This window comes from Xenopus tropicalis, chromosome 5 (assembly GCF_000004195.4).
Source record: "Xenopus tropicalis strain Nigerian chromosome 5, UCB_Xtro_10.0, whole genome shotgun sequence".
Lineage (NCBI taxonomy): Eukaryota > Metazoa > Chordata > Amphibia > Anura > Pipidae > Xenopus > Xenopus tropicalis.
In genome coordinates, this window is record NC_030681.2 from 108,315,317 (window position 1) to 108,337,092 (window position 21,776).

A 21,776-nucleotide genomic window follows, 5' to 3' on the forward strand; every position below is an offset into this window, starting at 1 on the left:
TTATCTGAGAACATATGCTATATGGAATAAGTCATGCTGCTTTTGTTTATTTCTGTTCATTCATATTAATTCCTTCTTTAATTATTATATTTAGTTGTTAATCTAAAGGCCCCAAAGAACCATTCCCTTTAAAGGCAAAATTATCTTGTATAATGCTCTTATGAGGTAAGAAAATAGTTTCTTGAAATCCAGACAGTCAGTACATGGACACTTAAAAAGTGCACCAAAAAGGTTCATTTTCCCTTTTAGAATAATAAACAGCTGACATGAGTTACCAACAAGAAGGTATTTCTGAAGCATAAAACTTGTAAAGAAAACAAAACATAAAGCAAAGTCTGGGCAACACAGCAAGGAACTTAAGGTCAAAAGCATAGATGAAAGACATCACTAAGAAAAACAAGAAAAGAAGAAAGTGTAGAAATGGGAAAAAGAAGCAGACAAAATATGCTTGAAAGGTTATGTGCTGGAAAGTTGTTTATTTTATGGATTTCAATTCAGCACCCTACACATTTGGACAAATAAGAGGACCCAAATTATATTTTAAAAAGGTGTCATATGCAATGTAAATATATTACAAAAAGGGATCCAACACCTACATATCATATTTTTAGCTAAACTACTTTTTAATGCCTCAGGTGTATTGATGCATTATTAGCTGCAAAAACAAATATGATTCCATACTGTAGATGTATGCATTTTTAACATTGCTGATGCTGCAGTAGCAGGCAATGAGGGGTTAAGAAACGCATACCACCCCCAACCCCACCATTAGGAAACTAGGCTGATAATCAAAAATGGAAGAGCAAAGTTTATTTTTTTTTCTTTACTACCTGCATACAAAAAAAACATATTGCACATCAAACAACCAAAACAAAAATAAAAATACCATACTAATGACTAACATATGCAGTTTTTACAGGATAAACATTCTGGAAATTGATCTTTTCAGTAGTTAGGATTATGCCTTTGTGGACATGACTATGTTCAGTTTAGTGTTTATAGCTATGTTTGATTTTAAATACTGTACAGTTTAATAAATAAACCAAACAAAGCTCCAATTTAGAACAGTCACTGCCAGTTTCTCTGCAGAGTTTTTTTTCTGTTTTTCCAGTGATCTGCAGCTTTTCTTCAACAAACTTTTTTTAAAGGGGAGTAGAGAAAAAAAAGTTAAAATGACCATTTCCCAGACCTAACCAATGGAGAAATTACATTTCAGTGCAAAGTACTTTAGACTGCATTTTTCTAGTTTTCCTCAGGTGAAGAAGTGGTTGCATATTAAAAAATGTAACAAAAAGCAGCTAATGCTTTTAGAATGAATATTATGCAGGATCCCCCCCACCCCTATCAATGCCATATTTTGAAAACAAAACAACATTTCCTATAGCCAGCACTTTTTCATTTTTTTTTTTTAAATGTTTCGTATACTATCTCAAGGCACATCTGATGATGTATTTAGAACACAGTAGGTATCAACTTATGTTTAACGTGTCAGGATCCCTCCCCTTTCTGTATTCCATATGGAGGAACTGAAAGTGTGGTGTAAAGACTGGCGATCCTTAATCTATCTTTGGCAAGCTTGTACAAGCACTATTGTAAAATGTAATGTAAAGGAACTGTAAACTAGGAACTTCCATTTAAGACACCCCATTCAGTATGGCTTCTTGTTTACTTCCATCTTGACAGCTTGCTTTGTTTCTTTCTGTGGTCTGTGGCTTTGAAGCCTTGTCGGCAGAAGCAGCTCTTGGGCCATTAATGACTTTTTCTGAAGGTCCGTGCTCTTCAATGACATCCTTCACCTAGCACATGAAAATAGTAGCCGAGCCATCAGTATGTATTTAAGATATCCAACTGAGCAACTGCTGTGACAGAACTTCATATTCACATTTTAAAACATTGCAAAAGTCCTCACTACTTTTAAATGTATATAATATATATATAATTATATATACACACACAAAAATAAAATCACCAATTATCGTGTAAGTAACAATGTCTGCATCTCAAAAACCTGACGTTTTTATATAAATGTGATGACATATGCTACAATGATAATCTGAAAAGAACAGCATTAAATTTTATATTACCCCAAATCTACATTTCTGTTTACAGCAAAGGTCTGTCTTGTTACTATGCAAAGGTGCATGTCTGATACATATAATTTATATTAGTTAAATGTCATTAGCAGTAGTGACTTTTCTGCTCGAAAACCCCGCTCCCTGCAGTACTGATCTGCAATCGTCAGGTTCAAATTTCCTTCAGTATCGAGCAAACAGCAATTAAAGGGTGCAGGGCACTGCATGTTACTTACTTTCTTGCTACGATCACCTGCCATGAAAAGTAACTGAACCAGCCCAGACCTTAAATTTTATTAAATACTAGAACAGAGGGTAGTCGAAGAAACACCCAGATCCAAACTTGTGAAACCAAAGGAAAACGTTATTATTATTATATTAAGTTTTGCCTTAAACATTTTGTTCTGTATCTAGTACTTAATCTAATCACAGGTCTATAATAAAGTGCTAGGTACAGCACATACCTGCCTTTCAATAATAATCCTTTGATTTTCCAAAACTGGATCGGAGTGCCTGTTCTGATAGTCACAGCTTATCTGCTCTCCCCGTGCTGTAAGCTTGGGGCAGTGCACTTAGGCCCTCCACTCTACCAGTGAGACACCTTTAATATTACAGATTCCTAGTACTTACATTTTTTAAATATTTAAAATTATATTAAAATTCTGTAGGACTTTCGAAATAATGGCAGAAATGCATTTCATGGTTAAGCAAGTTTAGGATCTTAAAACCTATAATGCACAACTGATATGATTTTCAGCAACAGTAACTGGGAAAAAATGTTGCAGTTTCAAAGACTAATTCACATTACAGCTGAAAAGAAAATACATTTTAAACTCACCTTTTCTTTTTTGCCTTTTGCCAAAGGTTCTTTAGGTAGATTCCGCTGCCGGCTTTGAGATTCTGCTCTAGAAATATAGTCAGCCACTGTAACTGTTATGGAAAAGGATTAAAATGTTAATATATATATATATATATACATATATATATATTGCTATGGCAGAGCGGGTGTTTTATTTGATTGCTTATTTCAGTTGGTTGAGAAGTTCCTAAATCTACCCTGCTGCCCTCATTTACTTGAAATCACAATAATGGAGCCTTTCATCCAACAAAAATGTTCTACCCAGCATTATGCAGCTGAAAAGCAACAGTTCTAGCACTATCAAGCTTTTCCAATCCCAAAAGGAGAGAGGCAGTAGTGGCAGATTTGGGTAAATACCAGCAGAGAAACACCTTGTGTGTCATCTGCCATTAACAGAAACTGTATATTTTTAATGGTTCATGCAATGCTTAATTGAAAGCAAACTATATCTAGAATTATTTGCACACAGATGAACACTGCAGTACAGTAAAGACATTCAAATTTTGAAAGATTTAATATTAAAAGGAGTTAACATGACACTTATTGTTTAAGATAAAAAACAAAAACACAATTAGTATTGAGTTATTGTGGATATTATGAGAAATGTGACACACATGTCCGTATAAACCATAGTAGACTTTTTACCAGGGCACACTTTGCCAAGCAATGACAAAACAGTTTAGTAAAGGGACTGCAGCCATTTAAGAACCATTGTCTTGATTTGCACAATGACTTTCTACCACTTAAATAATTGCATAATACCTGCAATTTAAAAGCAGTGCAGTCTCATGCATGTTGCATTAGTTATCAATAGCTCCACCCACTTTAGTTACCTGGCTGTCTATCTTCTGCCTGACCCCTGAAGCGACGCCTGCGGCTACGATTGCGTCGCTGGGGTTTTTGCTCACTATCATCTGCAATAGTAAAGTTTATCAAAATCTTAACTGCTCTGAACCAAAGCACATCCTTCTAGTCAAGTTCTTGAAGTTTAAGAAGCAGTAATACATTATAGCTAAAATTTAAAAGAACAAGACACAAACACAATTGTGAATTATTTTTTGCAGCGAGAATGTCCGCAAAAGCTTTTTAAATATGGTATATTCAGAAATTGGCAATATTTATGTGCACACTCTGCGTCCGAGTTACGAATGAAAAAAAATATTCAGTAAACTGATTTTATATTAAAGGAATTTTTTTTTTTTTTACAGGCAGTACTTCTCTCAGATCTGTTAAAACATTGTAAAGCTAATGAGGGACAGCCTGAATTATCAGTTTATTAGTGGGACATGAATGCATTAAAGTATCTTACCTATAATGCACCTTCAATATACATTTGCATTAAAACATAATTATATATAACAAAATATATAATAGTCAACAAATATACATTTTCTCTATTGTTTCAGGTAAGTTATGTTTTCCTTATTATTTTAACTATAACTTTAAAAGTTAACATACATATCAACCGAAGCTTATAGATTCAGTAGATATGCATAGGTATTTATCGGTTTTTATTTATAGGCTTTGTTTTATTTGGTCTTTTCTGTTGGTATTTGTTGTTTGTCAATATATTCTCTCCATGGTAACCAGACTGCCAAATAATCATAATATTTATCCCTTATTAATGCTGTTAATTCTTTCATCAGGCACAGTTTCATTACTTTGAATCATTGTTCTCTGGTGAGGACTCTTGTGGGGACTTTGTTATACAGTTACATTTGATTAAAAGTAAATGCCACAAACATTCTGTATTCTCTAAACCTGTAACTGTTCATAACACTTGCAGTAACTGACCAGTACACATACCCAAGCCATTTTCATTAACTGATGCATTGTCTGACTCTGTCATTCCATCCATTAGTGAGGAATCCTCATCGGTCCTCCTCCTCCTTGATCTCCTTCGACGGTTTGTGTTGTGGTGAGACTCGCTTGCATCTGTGTCAGCAGTCTGGTCAGATTCTGTGTTGTCAAGTAGGCTGTATGGGTTGCTGTCAGGATCCTTAAGAACTGATAAAAATAATGCGTGTGATTTTTTTTATTTTTACATCCAATTTCTACTGAAATGTCTGCACATGCCTTGATATTTGTACAGTGTTTCACTAAAGGGACACTTTAACTATTCAGAAGTTAAAAAATGTAATAAGTTTAGCCTTGCTATATATTAATCCTTACAGTCCGCTACAGATGAGGACGTTGGGTGGAGCTTTACCGGTTTATTGCAAATGACAGGCCCTTGCACTTCCAAGGCTGCTTGTATTCTACTAGATCTTGAACCACTATAAAGTTAATGCACATTTCTTGGTGAGAGATTGGCAATTCAGTTTAAAATGTAACAAGCTAGCAAAGGCAGCTGTGTGTTAAAACTGGAAATATACAACACATTTATTACTATGTCTTTTAGGCCCTGTTGTGACTGCACACGGTGGTAGACTGTGGAAATATTACTATGGAGACATGGAGAGGGTCTGCTGTAATTCTAGAAAGCGTTATTGTGAAGCAAAGGCCTTCTCTGTGCCACTTTAGAACGGAGTCGGAAGGCTGGAGGTTAAAAAAAAAAAAAAAAAAACCACAAATATATATATATATATATCATGTTTTGTGCTTATATTCATAATGGGTCCTTTATAGGTTCTGTGCTTATATCCATATCATCGGTCCTTTATCATCTTTTATAAATGTTAGTGGCACCTAACAGCGCAATGCCACCATAGGTCCAGTCAGAGATGTGCCAGTATAAAATACAGAGTATGCTTAAGGTACATTATAAAAACTGCAGAACACTTGTGAAGAAAACATTAATAGAAAGGGGAAGAAATATCTTCATTGGGCATATAAATACAATAGTGGTTTACAAAGATTGCAGCCAGTAGCAGTTGTACTTGCTTTTTTAGTGACCCTCTATCATGTATGTTTGAATCCATTATTGTAACAAAGTAGACAAAAAATGCTGAAAGTGAATCCAAGAAACAGACCTAAAAGTAATAAAGTGAAGATGTCTTCTCTGATTCTCATGCAGTTTAATACAAGACCAAGAAATTAAATTACTAATTTAGTTGATCATCTCAACAAGTGAACCTTTTCAATTCACCTACAACATTGCAGCTATGTAAGATAAGCAAGGCCAAAGACAAAAAAACAACCCTGAGATTGTCCCCTACAAACCAGAAGAATTGATGACATTATATTATATATATTCATTCCATGTTTCATGATAAATCAAACATCAGTCTATAACTAAAAAAACCCAAAAGGCATCTCCTGTGGGAACCAAAACTATACAATAGCTGCTAAAACTATTTGAAAAAATTAGTATCAATAGTAATGTACCAGAGCTGATAGAAGACTTGCCACCCCTTGATCCTCCCCGACCGCGACCAGCAGATCCACTACGTCCTCTACCCCCAGGACGCCTTCGGCTGTCACGCTGTTGGCGGCTTTCACGCTCGTCTTCCCCAGCTAGTGACCAGTCACTCAGTTCCTCCTTTCTTTCTGATTCAGTCTCAGAAGGATTGGAGAGCTCAGAATTTGTACCTTTTCAAAGAATGAAGGGTAAGACATTATATGCAAGTGATCATAATGTTTTTTTAATCACATTTCTTATTTTAATGTTAGCTTTCTCTAGTTTACTCTCCTCTCTTTTCAATACATTTAATTCCTGAAGCAGCACAGAACTATGGCCAAGAATGCTAGTAGGATAAAACCAGTGCAATGTACCTACTTGCCACAGTAGAGGGGCTGGGGAAGATGTACATATACCATAACTTCAAGTTCTATGGCACATGGGTACCAGCGCAGAACATGTCCCATTGGCACAAAAAAATACATTGGTAGCCCGTGTGCTATAACACTTCCCCATTAGCACTGATCTAAACAATAAAAACTATAAAAAATGTATGACTGCTTTCTGACTCATGTACATAGGATGTACAAGATGCTATGTTGTGGCATTTACAATTATCTAGAAAACTTTCATGAATGTTTCTTTGGCAGAAGCAAGATCAGTAAGTCTCAGGATACAGCTGGAAATATTCACCACTTCCCCCAGATCCAACTTGTATGAATCACCGGATATTGATGGTACTATACAAAGCAACAATTGAGCAATCAACAGGTTATACAACTGGAGCTGGCTATACTAAGCTACACTGCTACACTTGGGAAAAAAAACAAGCTGTGAAGGTGGCCAATGGCACAGTGGCATTTTAAAATCACCGCAGATCCCTGTTTACTTGTGTCCTATGACAGATATGCATGTGAAGGGGAAACATGCAATCTATGGCAGACTTCTGGCCGCAAGGAACACTTACTTATGACTCTACCAATATAAAATGTATATGCCATTGCCCTAATTAATCATCATTGATTCATGAAGCACCAGCAAGGTATGCCATATATTACATCAATCTTTGACAAATGTCTTACAATAGTTTAACAAAGGACAAGCAAAGGCAAATTTACTGGGTGTCAATGTGTTAGACAGCACCCCACTGAACAACATTGCTAACTTGTTTGTGGTGGTGTTCCTGCCTATGTAAGATACTGTTTCCCCAGCGATCGTCTTCGGGTGTCCAAGACACCACACATGCGCAGTAAAAATTAGACTTCAACTTTAAAGTCGCAAACTTTACTCAACTGTGTATGCACGCTACCTGGATACCGCAAGGGATCACCAGGGCATTGTGCAAGATGGAGGAGCGGCACGCCAGACGAGCACCCTGGGATGGTGTGCTTTTCGGCAGACAGACACACCGGCCATGGTCTAAGGTTAGCAAGGATGTTCACTGGGGGGTGTCCAACATATTGGCACCCCAAAATATGGGATCAGAAGGTCTTGTGCAAAAAAGTTTACAATCTAAAGGGTTAGGGAACATTTAAAAACACAAATGTTTAGTCATTTATTAAAAGATCCGAACTAAAAAAAGTTGAACAAAAGGGAGAAACAAAAGCGTAAAAAAACCCTGAAAACCTCTTAAGCACGAAGCTAAGAAAAATCTTAGTTTAAAAAAAAAAAAAAATTTTTTTTACATTAGTAAATGCCCCCTTGATATATGGATTTTATACAATCTGTAGGTACAATACAAAAATTGCAATATATACACAGATTGTTGTTGTGGACAGTTTCTTCCTGTTTACAAGTATTCTTACCAATGGGGGTCTGTAAATAATACACTTACGCCTATTAGGGAGCACAGCATGTTTTTTTTATGTATTATACTTTCGCACCCAGACTATTGTTATTTAATCACTAAGAACAATTTTTTAAAAATTGCTTTAACCTACATTTTGTATATGTGTTTCAGTAGGTTGAAAACTCCAAAATCATTAATTGTAATCACTTTTTGCCCTTTCTGAAAGCTTTAAGGTGGGAAGGATTAGATGCTTGCTGTAGTCCAAGCTTCAGAATATGCATTTAGCTCAAAATCATAATAATCATAATAAAGAATAACCTGCACAGAATATTCCTTCACTATATTTGCATTAGTATCACAAAGATAACACTTCCTTTTTTGGGGCTGCTGATGGATTTTAGTAATTTGGTTTTTACATTAAGCATGCTTTTAAACCAAGCAATATTGCACCGTTCCTTAATTTTTATTCTCAAAAGCAGAAAAAATGCATTGCATTAAATACTCTGCATTTCAAGTAATGCTGATATCTAAAAGCATAGTTTAGAGACATTTAACTTTGAGTTGCTTGTGTAAATGGCTTATCAGATATGATAACATTTATTTAGACTTTTTTTTCAACATTTTTCTTAAACTCTGATATTAATTTAAAAAATACCCCGATTTACCAAGGTTGCAAGATGGTAAAGATTTCCCTGCATCCACCGTAGACTACCACTTTCCAGAAAAGGGCTAATGCAGTATGGTTAAAGTACGTTATCTCTGAACGTAAAATAAAATTTTAAGTTCTAAGATTTCAGTTCAGATACATAAAGGGAAGCTGTTGACAAAATTCTATTATAAGTAGCCAAAAGCAAAGTAATAACTACGTTTAACCAGGGCAAGGCATGCAATTAAACAATTTTCAGGAACAAATTAAAAATAAAATTTGTTAACGTCCCTTTAATACAAATTAACTGAATGCTTTTTTTTTCTCTAATATGTTAAACCACCTCCTCACAAATATACCTACCATAACCAGATGTATAATTTGGGCCCCGGCGGCCTCTGCCCCTCCCACTGTAGGACCTGCTTCCACGGACAGATGAAGCAGTGCTTTCATCAGTTGCATATCCTTTTTCTTTTTCTGTTCCTCTGCTAGAAGAAGGTCTGAAGCCCATACCAATCTGGCGAAGTTGCTCATCGATCTGTAGCCTTTCCATTCTAAGTTGCTCTACCTCCTGAAAACAGAAAAAAAAAATTAAAACAAAAGAAAAATTGTAATTCCATGAATTAATTGTTTCAAAACTAAATGGGACAAACTCACCTTTAAGTATGCAATGTGATATTCCAGAAGAACCTGTACATTACCAATGCTCTCTTTGGTTCCAACAAAAACAAATGGAACCATACCCTATAAAATAAATAGATTAAAAATAAGGAGACAGACATTTACTAACAAAAGATTGCAGAAAAATACCTATTTGCTAGACCACTTTTTATAAAAGTTAACATTTTGTGGCGGGTACTTGCAGTGTCAGACCAGAAAGCTGGAGCAAGCCTTCTCAATATGATAGCGCAGTTCGTTTGCCATAAACAAACTGTTTTCTATTATAACAAATGTAAAACGGTTGCTGGTGGGAATAGGCATTTTAACAGCTGTGATTCTCCTTCACAGGACTGCAGAAGGCAGAATTAACCATCTCACACAGCACTTTTCAGTTCTTGACCCAGTGGAGCTTCCATGACATTCAACTTCTTCAACTGTTAAACTGTTGTAACCCCAAACCAACTAGCAAAGATATTGATAATACTTACATCTTCACGGGGTAACTTTGTTTCGTTGTCTCCCTCGATTCTGACTCGAACGACTCCAGATTTATCAACAATTTCTTGAATGACTTTTCCATTTTTGCCAATTACTTTTCCTGGTCAAAAAATAATGTAATTGTTACCCTATTATAAAAATTTATCAGCAAAATGATCTTTCCCATAAAATATTTCTAATAAATCATGTTCTGCCCTGAACAAACTTACCTACAAGATTTCTAGGTACTTGAATGAAATCTTCCACAAACTCCAAGTAACTTCTGGCTTTTTTAACTGCTTCTGCACTCTTAAGAATGAAGAAAAAAAAAAAATACTAATTCTGCATGTTTTCGTTTTTTTCTTTTACAATATAGCCCGTGTGGTGCTGTAATGCAACAGTGGAGTTGCCCACAGCAACCAATCCAACCTTCGCTATTATATTCTAACTGGTAGTAGATTACTCAGTACTAATTGATGATTGGATTGCTATAGGCAACTGCTGTGGTTATTTAGCATCTGTGCATAAATGAACTGCAACAAAAGTAATTGTATTACACAACTCAGAAGAACCACATGTATTTGGTTCACACCTGTAGCAAAATGTATGCTTTTGCGAAGTCAGTTTTGCAATGCTTTTATAATATGAACCCAGTTTGAAAAATATTTTTAGAGAAAAGATTTAACAGTTACAAGACAAATATCTGCATACCAGAATGGTTTACAAGGAGAACAAAGTGCTTACATGCTATATCATTAACTTTGCCTGCCAAGGGCATATGTGCTACATGTTAAGCAAGGAAAGTGACAGCCTGCCAACAACATAGCACAAACATTTGAGTTTAGGACTACTTGAAAGTGTGCTTAACCCAGCAAAACACAGGCATGTAGTAGGTTTGAATTAGGGAATAACCAAATCCATAAATTCCCACCACAAAAGCTTTGTTTTGAATCTAGAAACCAAAACCAAAAGACAATCTGCATATACAAATTAACAAAATGCATAACAAAATTGCAGCATACTGGGGAGGGGGGGGGGGATATAAAAATTATGGAATATTAAATCCATAACTCAAATCCATAACTAAAGCTGGAGTTTGCTGCATCCTGAATTAAAACCACATACACAAGAAGGTACTTCATGCATACACATTTTAGCAAAATCAAGAGTTCTGATAAAAGGAACTTACCTCCCCATAAATTCGAAATGTGCCACTATCTTCATCTAACTCAATAGCAGTGATACCTGGAACCTTCCGAGCTTGTTGGATATTACTTCCGTGTGTCCCTATTGCCAGACCCATTAAATCTTCCCGGACAACAAATTCTTCATGAAATGCTGCTGCAAGCTGTTTTGTACACTAAATTGAAAGAAAAAAAAATGTATAAAAAGCTTTACTTAAATATAAAATGCAGGTCTAACAACTGGATTCTAGGAGGGTACATAGCCCTATACAAAACACCATCAAGAAAAAAAAACATTTAATGAAAATGCATTCAGTAAATAGTGCTGTTCTAGCAATCATGCATAACAAAACACATTTTTCAAATCAGCAAATTTTTTTTTTTATATTTAATTTTAAAATTTGACAAGAGGTTAGACATTCTTCGTTTACAAAGTGCCCCAGTCATGTGACTTGAGCTCTCTTTACTGCTGCACTGCACCTGCTGAAGGATTTAGTAGCCTATACTAATAGCACCTTATTTTTTCTATGCTGATCTCACTGCTCTGCTGTGGGTAAATAGCATGTGCTGGTAGAGGATCTGTCCTGTATTGCAATTCACATAGGGAACAATGCAAAGGTATTTTAAGGTACTCATGTTGGCAGCCCCATCTCGTCTGCTTCTGCCGTCAGTAAAATCTCAGGGTTGGCTACCATGGCAAAGCTCAACAAATCTCCAGAAAATGGCTTCCCATTGCCTAACATTTGTTTTACTACAAGTAAATCATATTACTCATGGTGATCTAGCGTAATTGCAAGAAAACGGAAGTTTCCTGTGTTTAAGCCAGATAACAGAGTAATAAATTCTAATGTTGGGCAATAGAAAGGCATTTATGAGAGATTTGTCATGCATGGTAGCACAGATTTACTGTTGGTGACTATATCGACTTATATGGGGTTAACTATTCAATGCCAACATCAATATTTAAAAAAAAAAAGATTTACTTGATAACACAAATTGAAAAACACCCATTTTAGCCTATTCTCACTGGAACCTGTATCCTTCACGACTTAGGTTGACCATACGTTGTAATATGCACATTATATAATGATTTGTTGGCAAGATCACCAAATGAACAGATTGAAAGATCTGGGTGATATTGGTTTAATTTGATCATTTGGCCCTAGGATCAAACAATCGAATTACAATAACTGAGATAGGAGCAGTCAGAGCAAGGACTGCATCAATAAGCCAATGCAGTCCCTGATCAGACAAACAAACAAATAAAAAAAATAAATAAACATTAAACCTTACTGATAGATACCTGCCCAATTTTCTGTTAGGGCCATCGGGGTCACCATACGTAGGCAGATAAGCTACAGAGTCAGTCTAAAGGACTCGAATCGGCTGCTAAAATACAGCCATGTATGGCCAATCTTTAGGCTAATGGCATACATAAAGGATGATATTTTTTTCTCTGCCTGCATTTTATACGTGTATCATTAGTATTTGAAGTTCCATCGGAGCATAGATTCTGGGATTTGAAGATTTACATAGTATTTCTATAGTGGGTGGTGTACAGGTTCCCTAGAAAGCATATGGACTTGAAGTCCCAGAATCCTTCACTGCACAATGGAAAAAAACCTAAAAGGCTATTATGGTTACTTTTAGATCTGAGGGAAGGGGAGAAAGAAAGAAAGTTCAATTTTTCAGATAGTATTGTGCAACTTTTATACATAGCCCCAACTGAATGAACTCACGTCAAAAAAGTTGGGTATATTCCTCCTTTTAGTAAATGCAAGACATAGATTGAATAAATTACATTGTACCTGGATAAGGTCAATTGTGTATTTGGTCTTTTTGGTTACAGCGAAAGGCAACTTACTTCTAAATGTTTTGTGGCCTCTTCATTTCTTGACATAAGCATCAGTTTGGTGCGAATACTTCTCAAATGCATGTCGCTCAATATGGTTACTCTCTTTACAGTTGATTCACATGCAGACTTAAAGAATGAACAAACAAGATTACTTTGTAAATCCAAAAAACAAGACAAAATGAAATCATGGTGCTTGCTTATACACAAACGGAATATATTTCTGTCCGTAGAAAATATATATATATTTTTTTATACAATGTAAAAACATTTCTCTGACATGCTGTTGATGCATGGGAGAGTCCAAAAGCCCCATATTTAGGACAGAGCAACACCTTTCTCACCAGGCCCACACCCCACACTGCAACTTTTACCTCTGGGTCACTCTGTCAATCATTTTATGCACTCATGCAAGCCCAACCCCACCAATGAGTCAGCATGGGTATATAAATGATTACAGCAGGCCGGGTTGGACTGGGTAAAAGTTGGGTCTGGGCCAGAAATGGTTGCTCACATGTCGATTTTTGTCGACAGACACACAACTGCTGTACAAAAAAAAAAAACCCAGAAAAATCAGCTGCTGTACAAAAAACAGAAAAATCAGATACCCTTAATAAGTGGTTACATTCCTTATTACTGAAACTCTGTAGCAACATTAAAATGTAACTATAGAACAATAAGGGTATTATATGCCAGAACACTGCATTAAAATGTTGCCATGAAAGCTAATATAATCACATACAGCATGTTGAATGCAAGGCAAAAATCTATGTGTCCACCTTTTACAAGTTCTATTCATTTTTTCCATATTATTGCTACCCATTAACTACCCAAAATTGCAGCACATGGGCTTATCAGTGTATTTAAGACATTAGCGTTTGAGTTTGTCATTCATTCGGGTGCAGGCACAGGTAGGAGGCATGTGGCACTATTTTCGTCAAGCGTTTTCGGCTTGTGGTAAATATACGCCAAACACCATGTCTGGCATTAGCCTAATTAACATGTTTTTCTGCAAAGCATTCATAATACACTCCTAATCATTCATATTGTAATCACCTGTACCAGCAGGTCAGACAATTAAATGGCTTGCAAAAGTATATAGATACCCATCATCAATCCTCTAATTCTACTGAACAAAAGTTACCTACGCTTAATTTTGTTCTCTGATACAGTATTTTTCTTTATGTTGCTCAGGTTTACCTACAACTTGCATCTCAGGACCCTTTCCCCCACCCCATATGAAAAAGTGACTTCAATGGCCCAGTCAAAGACAATCTCATTTTAATTAAAATTTTTATCTCAGTCTTTAAATATTCCACACATTTTTTTTTTTATCAGCAGTGTTGTTAAAATGGGCTAAATTCACTCAAAACAATGTGCAAAGCAGGTTCATATGTACTTCAAATGGCTTAGGTATGTCTTATTGCTGCCGTTTTTTTTTCCACATGTCTCTCATTCACCCAAATCTAACCATTAAAGGCATTTTATACAGCAAGCATGACAGTAGCAGTGACATTGCTATCTGAACTGAAAAAAATACAGCACAGTTTTTTATTTTTGGCACAGAAGGAATTTCATATGAAAACAACATCCTATACCTAAATGAAGAAATTAGACAAACTAAAAGGTAAGATCTTACCAGTATTATCAGCTGATTAGTTTCTGCATGAAAATAAACTCGGCAGGCTCCTACAGCTTTCTTGAATTCCTTATGCACGTTTTCATTAGAACACCTGGTACAGATGGTAATTAAATGGTAATTATTACCAAAAATTAAATTAAAAACAATTTGTCAGGTCAATATGTAACACTGCCTTACGAGGTCTGTACAGTAAAGGGATATTTCCCTCTTGGTGTTAAGGAATTTCCTAAATCAGAGTGCACAAATCATTTGATAAGCATACACATATTACATGGTTGATGCAAATGTCATTCTTTTCAACAGCAGCAAAATGGAGATCTGTAAGAATTACTATTGGAAAACTGCAAATATTCCAAATACAGAGAAGGTATGGGTGACACTAATGTTTCCAATACACTGCTGAAACAGAGACAGTAAAGTCAAAGTATAAGTGCAGGTGTATGTGACTTGTATAATGTCATTTCAAACAGCATGAACTTTTAATATTTTTCTTTTAAGAATTTTCTGTCCAGGAGTTTTAAGATTTTGCAACAGAAAACTTTTCAGATAGGACAACACTTTCAAAGAGGCATGAACCCTTTTATGTTAAAAAGCAGTCAAAGGATTATTAATTCAGTTCAGATTTAATACTGAAACTGTTTTTAGATTTCTGTACCTATGTGGAAAATCTGACTTTGCAAAATTCTACTCAAGTTACTCACGGTTCTCTTAAATCTTCAGGAACATCCACTGTACATTTGAAGAAGGAGCTCTTTGTTACACTTTTATTCTGGTTTCCAGGTCGCAGCCGTTCAAATGTTACAATTTCATTGTAGGTAGCATCACAAGCAGCATATTCAATAACATAAAACTAGAAAATAAACAGCAAGGCAAACCTATAAATGCCACACAGAATTTTGTCCCTAAAGAGTTTAATGAAAATTTAAAACCAGGAAAAGCAGCAGTCTGACAGGAATATAGTAGCAAACCAAAGTATACTTGCCACCTTTATCACCCATGTGAAATGTAACTTGTAATAACAATTATTACTGCTCAGGGTTGTGCAAGCAAACTATAGTTAGGTATTCTTTGCATTAGTAGGGTTTGTGCATGAATTGCTCATTTCAGGTGTGGACAGATCATTTTGACTGGGATTAAGTCAGGACTTTGTCTAGGCCAATCCAAAGAGTTAATTTTGCTTTTTCCTAGCCATTAAAAGAGAGGTGCCCCTCTCAAATGCACCAATTTGGGGTACCTGCGCACAAGCGATCCTTTTCCTCCTGTCTTCTTTCTTTGAGATCCCAGGGCCCATGCACTACAGAGAAAAAGCCAGCTTTTTTGTTAAAGCTTGGCTTTTCATTCTACTGCACATGCACAAGTGGCATGAAGAAAGTGGATCACTCACTTGTAGGTACCCCAGGCTGGTGCAGGATTCAGCTAACAGGCACACCAACCCGGGTATCAGGTAAGTGATTATAATCACTGGGTGGGTGCCTAGCATTTTGGCATCCCCCAGTGATTATACCTTTCCTTCTCCTTTATGCTATAGACTTACTTTTGGATATTGGTTCAGGCTTGACACCATCATTTTTGACTGTTTGTATGATGATCTTACTGTTGAATGCAGTTTGCTTTTTGCCACGCATAACGGGCCTGTGTTGTCCAGAGAGTCATTTCTGACTCATCATTTTGCAAATTTGACAAGAGAGATTAGATAGCATAGATAGATAGCACTTGTTCCCACCTTGCTTCCCTCCTACAAATACCATTTTTACACATTGTCTGACACCAACAGACTAGAAAGGCCTGCAATGTTTTGTGACTGCCTGTATGAATTGTCACTGTGCCCTTGGAGTCATTTTTACAGGTGGGGAAGATTCACTACTGTTCAGAGCATTAAACCATTTTTTAGACTGATAAGTATGATAATTTTGTAGCACAGTATACTTTTAGAAACTCTGTGGTGACTACTCTTGTGGTAAGATTCAATGTATGGGTTTATATAGGTTTAATCAGCTGAATGGAATTAAACCAAATCATATATTTTCACATGGGTGATATTGATGTTAATAACTTTGTTCCTTAAATAAACACAGTACTAATTTAATATTGTGTTATGTATTTATTCATGTCCATTCCCTTTGTCTAATATTACATTTTGGTTAAAGGAACAGTAACACCAAAAAATGAAAGTGTATAAAAGTAACTAAAATATAATGTGCTGCTGCCCTGCACTGGTAAAAGTTGTGTGTTTACTTCAGAAAGACTACTATAATTTATATAAATAAGATGCTATGTAGCCATGGGGGCAACCATTCAAAGAAGAAAAGGCACAGGCACATAGCAGATAACAGATAAAACACTATTGTATTCTACAGAACTTATCTGTTATCTGCTATGTAACCTGTGCCTTTTCTCCTTTTTTCCAGCTTGAATGGCTGCCCCCATGGCTACACAGCAGCTTATTATATAAATTATAGTAGTGTTACTGTAGCAAACACACCAGTTTTACAAGTGCAGGGCAACAGTGCATTATATTTTAATTTTTACTTTAAAGCTCTTTCATTTTTTAGTGTTACTGTTCCTTTAAAGATAATATGTAATAATAGGGAGGATAAATAAGTTTCACATCACGATAGATGATAGACAGAGCCAGTGCTCCATTTTAAGAACATCAGAAATCCTTGGAGCCTCAGAGAATGGCAACTCAAGGAAATTGTTCTACATGGCCCTTCAGAGGAATGCTGTATTTTTAAAGGAATGTTAAGTTCAGTCTCTCAAATGTCCTGGGATTGCTATGCTGAATAGGTGAACCACATCAGAACACAACTATTTACAAATGATGTATAGAAATAATGCCAAAATAAGCAACATTTACCTCTCCTTTCATCATTCGTACTTTTGCTAACCACCACCCACAAGGTTCTTGGTCATTGGCTCGGGAGTACACCTGGGTTAGAGAGAAAAAAATATATAATTCTTACATCCTGAGTATATTTACTATGCTTGATGGAAAAACAGCAAATCCTGACAAACAAAGATAATCTCTAAAAAAAAAAAAAACAAAAGCAAAAATTTAAGGGGAAACAGTTATCCAACAAGCTGTGCCATGGTGCGAATGGACACAAGGGTACAACACAAAATGCCGACTCCCCAGAGAAGTTTGTATGCATTCACACAATTCAATCATATTAGCTCAGACTCAACCACCACTGGCACACAGATTTTAAAATGAAGATGGTTGAACACAGCACAAATAAAACGCACTACAATAATATGCAGAATGTCTAGACTTTTACATGCATATCCATAAAGAAAATGTGTTTATACTTTGTATTTGAAGGTTATTGGTCCTTTATAAGACGCTAAACAGATTAATCTTCCAAACTTACCTCTACCTCATCTCCTTCAGTAATTTCCTTTTTAATATCTGGGAGAGGAGGCATCCGGACCTCATGGAAAGGCACCTGACGCTCTGGTTGCCAGCTGATGATTAGGGAAAAAATTAACTTGTGAATTTAAATAAACATTTTCTAGGTTTATTACAACACTCTTAATGAACAAGTGGAGGTATAAGATCTATTATCCAGAATACTCAGGATCAGGGGTTTTCTGGATAAGGGATCTTCCCATAATATATATTACCAAAAAAAAAAATACCTGCTAAAAAAAAAAAAAAAAAAAACTTTTAAACATTAAATAAACCCAATACGATTGTTCTGCCATCATTATGGATAATACCTTAGGATCAAGTACAAGACACTGTATTTTAATATAGAAAATGGAGATCATTTAAAGGGGACCTGTCACCCTAAGACATAATTCCAGATCCTTTTCTATCATGTTAGTTGAGAAAAATAAACTTTACTTACACTAAATAATTTAAATAGTCTTTCCTTCAGTCTTGGAATTAACAGTCACAGCAAGCAGGCAGATACCATTTTGCATACACTGTTATTAAGGCAAGCTTTGTATCACTCCAAAATCTTATGCATTTGCCATCTAAGTGATATCTAGGAAGCACTGAATGGTAAGTTTAATTGTAATTTAAAATCTGAGCTGTCAATCATATATTGCCTGCCCCACCTCTATGGCAGAAGCATAGAGGCAGGGCAAGCAATATATGATTGACAGCTCAGATTTTTAAATAAATTTATAATAGGTAAAACAGGTATAACAGGTAACAGATGATTTAATTAAAAAAAGAATGTGGGTTTCATTTTTAAGGGACTTTTAATATATAGCTTTTTGTGTGTGGATGACCGGTCCCCTTTAAAAATTAATTATTTGATTAAAATGGAGTCTATGGAAGATTGTCTTCCTGTAATTCAGAGATTTCTGGATATTAGGTATTAAATGCACTAAAAAGGCAGGCATGGTGCTATGGAATATATTACTTTATAAATATGTGCAATAAATAATAATAATAAAAAGTCCCACACAGCTGTGGGCCAAGTCAGCCGGTTGCCCTAGGCAAAGCGGCCAGCCACCTTGCACCCCCACCGTCGTGCTCTAGGCAGGTGTCTTCTGCCTACCTCTAGTTCTGGCCCTGGTCCCACACATTTTACCGGTACTGGGTACAGCAAAGGGAGAAGTAAAGGTATTGCCCAAAGGCCCCTGTAGGCACAACCCTCTATCTTTCAGGGGATGCACCTAGAATGCAGCACCCATGCCATGTACTGCAGGCCAATACTTGTGGATGGACTTGTGGAAGCATGTTTTGTAGCTAGAAAGTAGGGTTAGAGGCCTCTCAGATATCTTTTTATTTATTTGTATTTTTTTGTATATATTTTTATTGGCATAGATAAAGGTTTAAAAAATGGATACAAGCATTTGTATGAACAAGTAGAGCAAAATCTTCAGCTAAATTAGAGCCTTCACACCTCAGATATATGCTATGTAATATGCAATTTTGACTTTATCCAACCTTTAACAGTATGAATACCATATTTAACTATACTTACTTGTTTTCAAAAACAACTGTGAGGGAATCTTCATGTACATCTTTGACAAATCCCTAAAAGATAGATACACATAAGATATATTTTTAAGTAACTAATCATAAGTAATTAATTATCAAGTTGTAGCACTATCTTGTGATCCAAAATAGCCAATATTATGCCGTAAGAATAAATATTCCTTGTTTCACCTACTTTTAATGGGGCAGTATACGTTCTTGTTCAATAAAGAGGGTTTGTGATTTTACAATTGTTTAATTTTCACTGATTCCTGCAAATCATAATGGAAAAGTATTTTCTGATGTTTTTGACGATGGCACGGGAACCAATTTTACATGGGCGAAAAAACGTTCTGTGTGACATTATCCTTATTATAAATATAATGAAGAAACATGCTTATTTATAATTAAAACAATACATAGAATTCCTAAAGTTCTATTTACTTTGTTTATACTGAAAAAGGTTATAGATAGTCAGAAAACAAGTGCCCCTTAATTATAATTTAAAATCAAATTAAAATCTTGATGATAACTATATCCACAAGCCAGAAAGGGTTGTTTGCTGTGTGGCCACCATAATGCAAAACAGACTCTCAGCTTTAGGTCAAAGAAGAACTCAGTTTGATTTTCTTTGTAGGAGGGCTGAAAGCACTTACAGCTACAGGAAATGAATAGTCATTTCTCTAAGGTCAGTGCACTCTGTAGTGACAAATAGTGACTCATTTTTATCAGCTGCTCACTTGTTTTCTGACTACAGATTCCCTTTAAAAGAAATTTATATAATCTTTTTTTGTATTCTCTTACGCTAATTATCACACTAGGAGAGACTGCAGCTGACATCAGGCAGTCAAAACACTACTGACCACCTGTCATTGCTTCTCATATTAATCTATGGGAAATGCAGTGCACACACAGTGGAGACAGGAGGAACTCGGCAGATTAAGCAGAGGTCCGCCTGTCACTGGAATATATGAGAATTGCATTTTCAAGTACTACAGGTGATGAGGGGATATTCTGACTGTCCCAGTTTTTCTCTTGATGGATGTAGCAGTCAAAATTGTTCACATATGGAAGTTACTATCCTATTGATGAGTGTGGACAAAAAAAAAAAAAATCATAATTGCATTTGAATGTAGGACTGTAAGCTACCATGCTACTTTCTCAGTTGAAGTAGGCTCTCCAACATCCCAAGTTCTTTTCTATAGTATGGCACGCAAGATGTATTTCTAGCATTTTGCAGTGCCTAAGAACAGTGACAAAACATCTGAAATTGCTCCTTTGTGTTCAATATCAAACCCACTAAAGCATTTTTAGGTAACATGTGCCATATAGGGCTTTTATGCGCTTTCCACTAAACACAACGGAGGCAGCACTGGGAGAATTTAGCCATTTTCAGTGTTTTAAACACTAAAAAAACAAAATATGCCTTGGGTGCTATATAGACATATATTTTCCTTTCACTCTTAAATATCAATAGCATGTTCTTTTTAGGAAGTTTATGCATTGTGCCCAACCAATTCTCAGTATCTTGAGATTGCCTGCAGCTATTGAGGGATGTGGACATATGTAGTTCAAAAACATTCTGGCAGCTGTATGTTACACACTTTTATAATGAACGGGCAGATGCTCCAGATTGGATGGGGGGGTGGGTTGTGCAATTAAGTTTACCTTTGCGTCAACACGAGCATATATTTAAACTCTGTACATTCTGACAAACCGGACCCTAGTACCCTATTTTATTCCAGTCTTAATTAAAATCCTAAACCACTGTATGTAAAAGTCTGGCCAACTCTTTAAAAGTGCATTAACAATTTGTGTAAAACTTCACATGAAACACTATATAGCTGCAGGATTTAAACTAGTAAATCTAACAAACTTGAGTAGAAATTGGCAAGTCTTAAACAGGATATATGGTGTAAAAAAAGACTGTGCCAGGGCATTATACTCCTCTAAATATTGGAGTGTGCCGAGAAAAGTGTTTTGCACTGATTTATTGAAAACTTCTCCAAAAACCCTGCTAATCCCATCCACCTGTTCCACTTCCTGCTTACTCCCCACCTACAGTGCTTCTGTAGGGAATGTAAGGCTATAATGCCACACAAGGCGTAGGGCGGATATTTTCGGAAAGCGCAAAAGCGCTTGCTGAAAATTCCGCCCTACACCTCCTACATGTGCCTGATGCAAAGTCTCACGTTTTTGTGCGTATGTCGGCTACATGTGCCTGCACCCGAGCGTATCTCATTCATTCGGGTGCAGGCACATGTAAGAGGCATAGGGCGGAATTTTCAGCAAGCGCTTTTACGCTTGCCGAAAATATCC

General features: G+C 36.0%; 1 protein-coding gene across 3 annotated transcripts in view; it reads right to left on the reverse strand.

The window, feature by feature from the left end:
- Positions 1-448: 448 nt before the first annotated feature.
- fxr1 (FMR1 autosomal homolog 1) overlaps positions 449-21,776 on the reverse strand; it is a 30,560-nt gene continuing 9,232 nt past the window's right edge. The window contains 16 exon segments of one of the 3 annotated variants that reach the window (NM_001276497.1): positions 449-1,796; positions 2,911-3,002; positions 3,765-3,845; positions 4,738-4,938; positions 6,259-6,462; positions 9,070-9,277; positions 9,364-9,450; positions 9,855-9,964; positions 10,074-10,152; positions 11,033-11,203; positions 12,892-13,008; positions 14,519-14,612; positions 15,223-15,371; positions 17,379-17,450; positions 17,893-17,986; positions 19,465-19,517. In NM_001276497.1, coding sequence (NP_001263426.1) covers positions 1,635-1,796; positions 2,911-3,002; positions 3,765-3,845; positions 4,738-4,938; positions 6,259-6,462; positions 9,070-9,277; positions 9,364-9,450; positions 9,855-9,964; positions 10,074-10,152; positions 11,033-11,203; positions 12,892-13,008; positions 14,519-14,612; positions 15,223-15,371; positions 17,379-17,450; positions 17,893-17,986; positions 19,465-19,517 — 1,974 coding nt within the window. In that variant the 3' untranslated portion in view covers positions 449-1,634. 3 annotated transcript variants of the gene reach the window in all.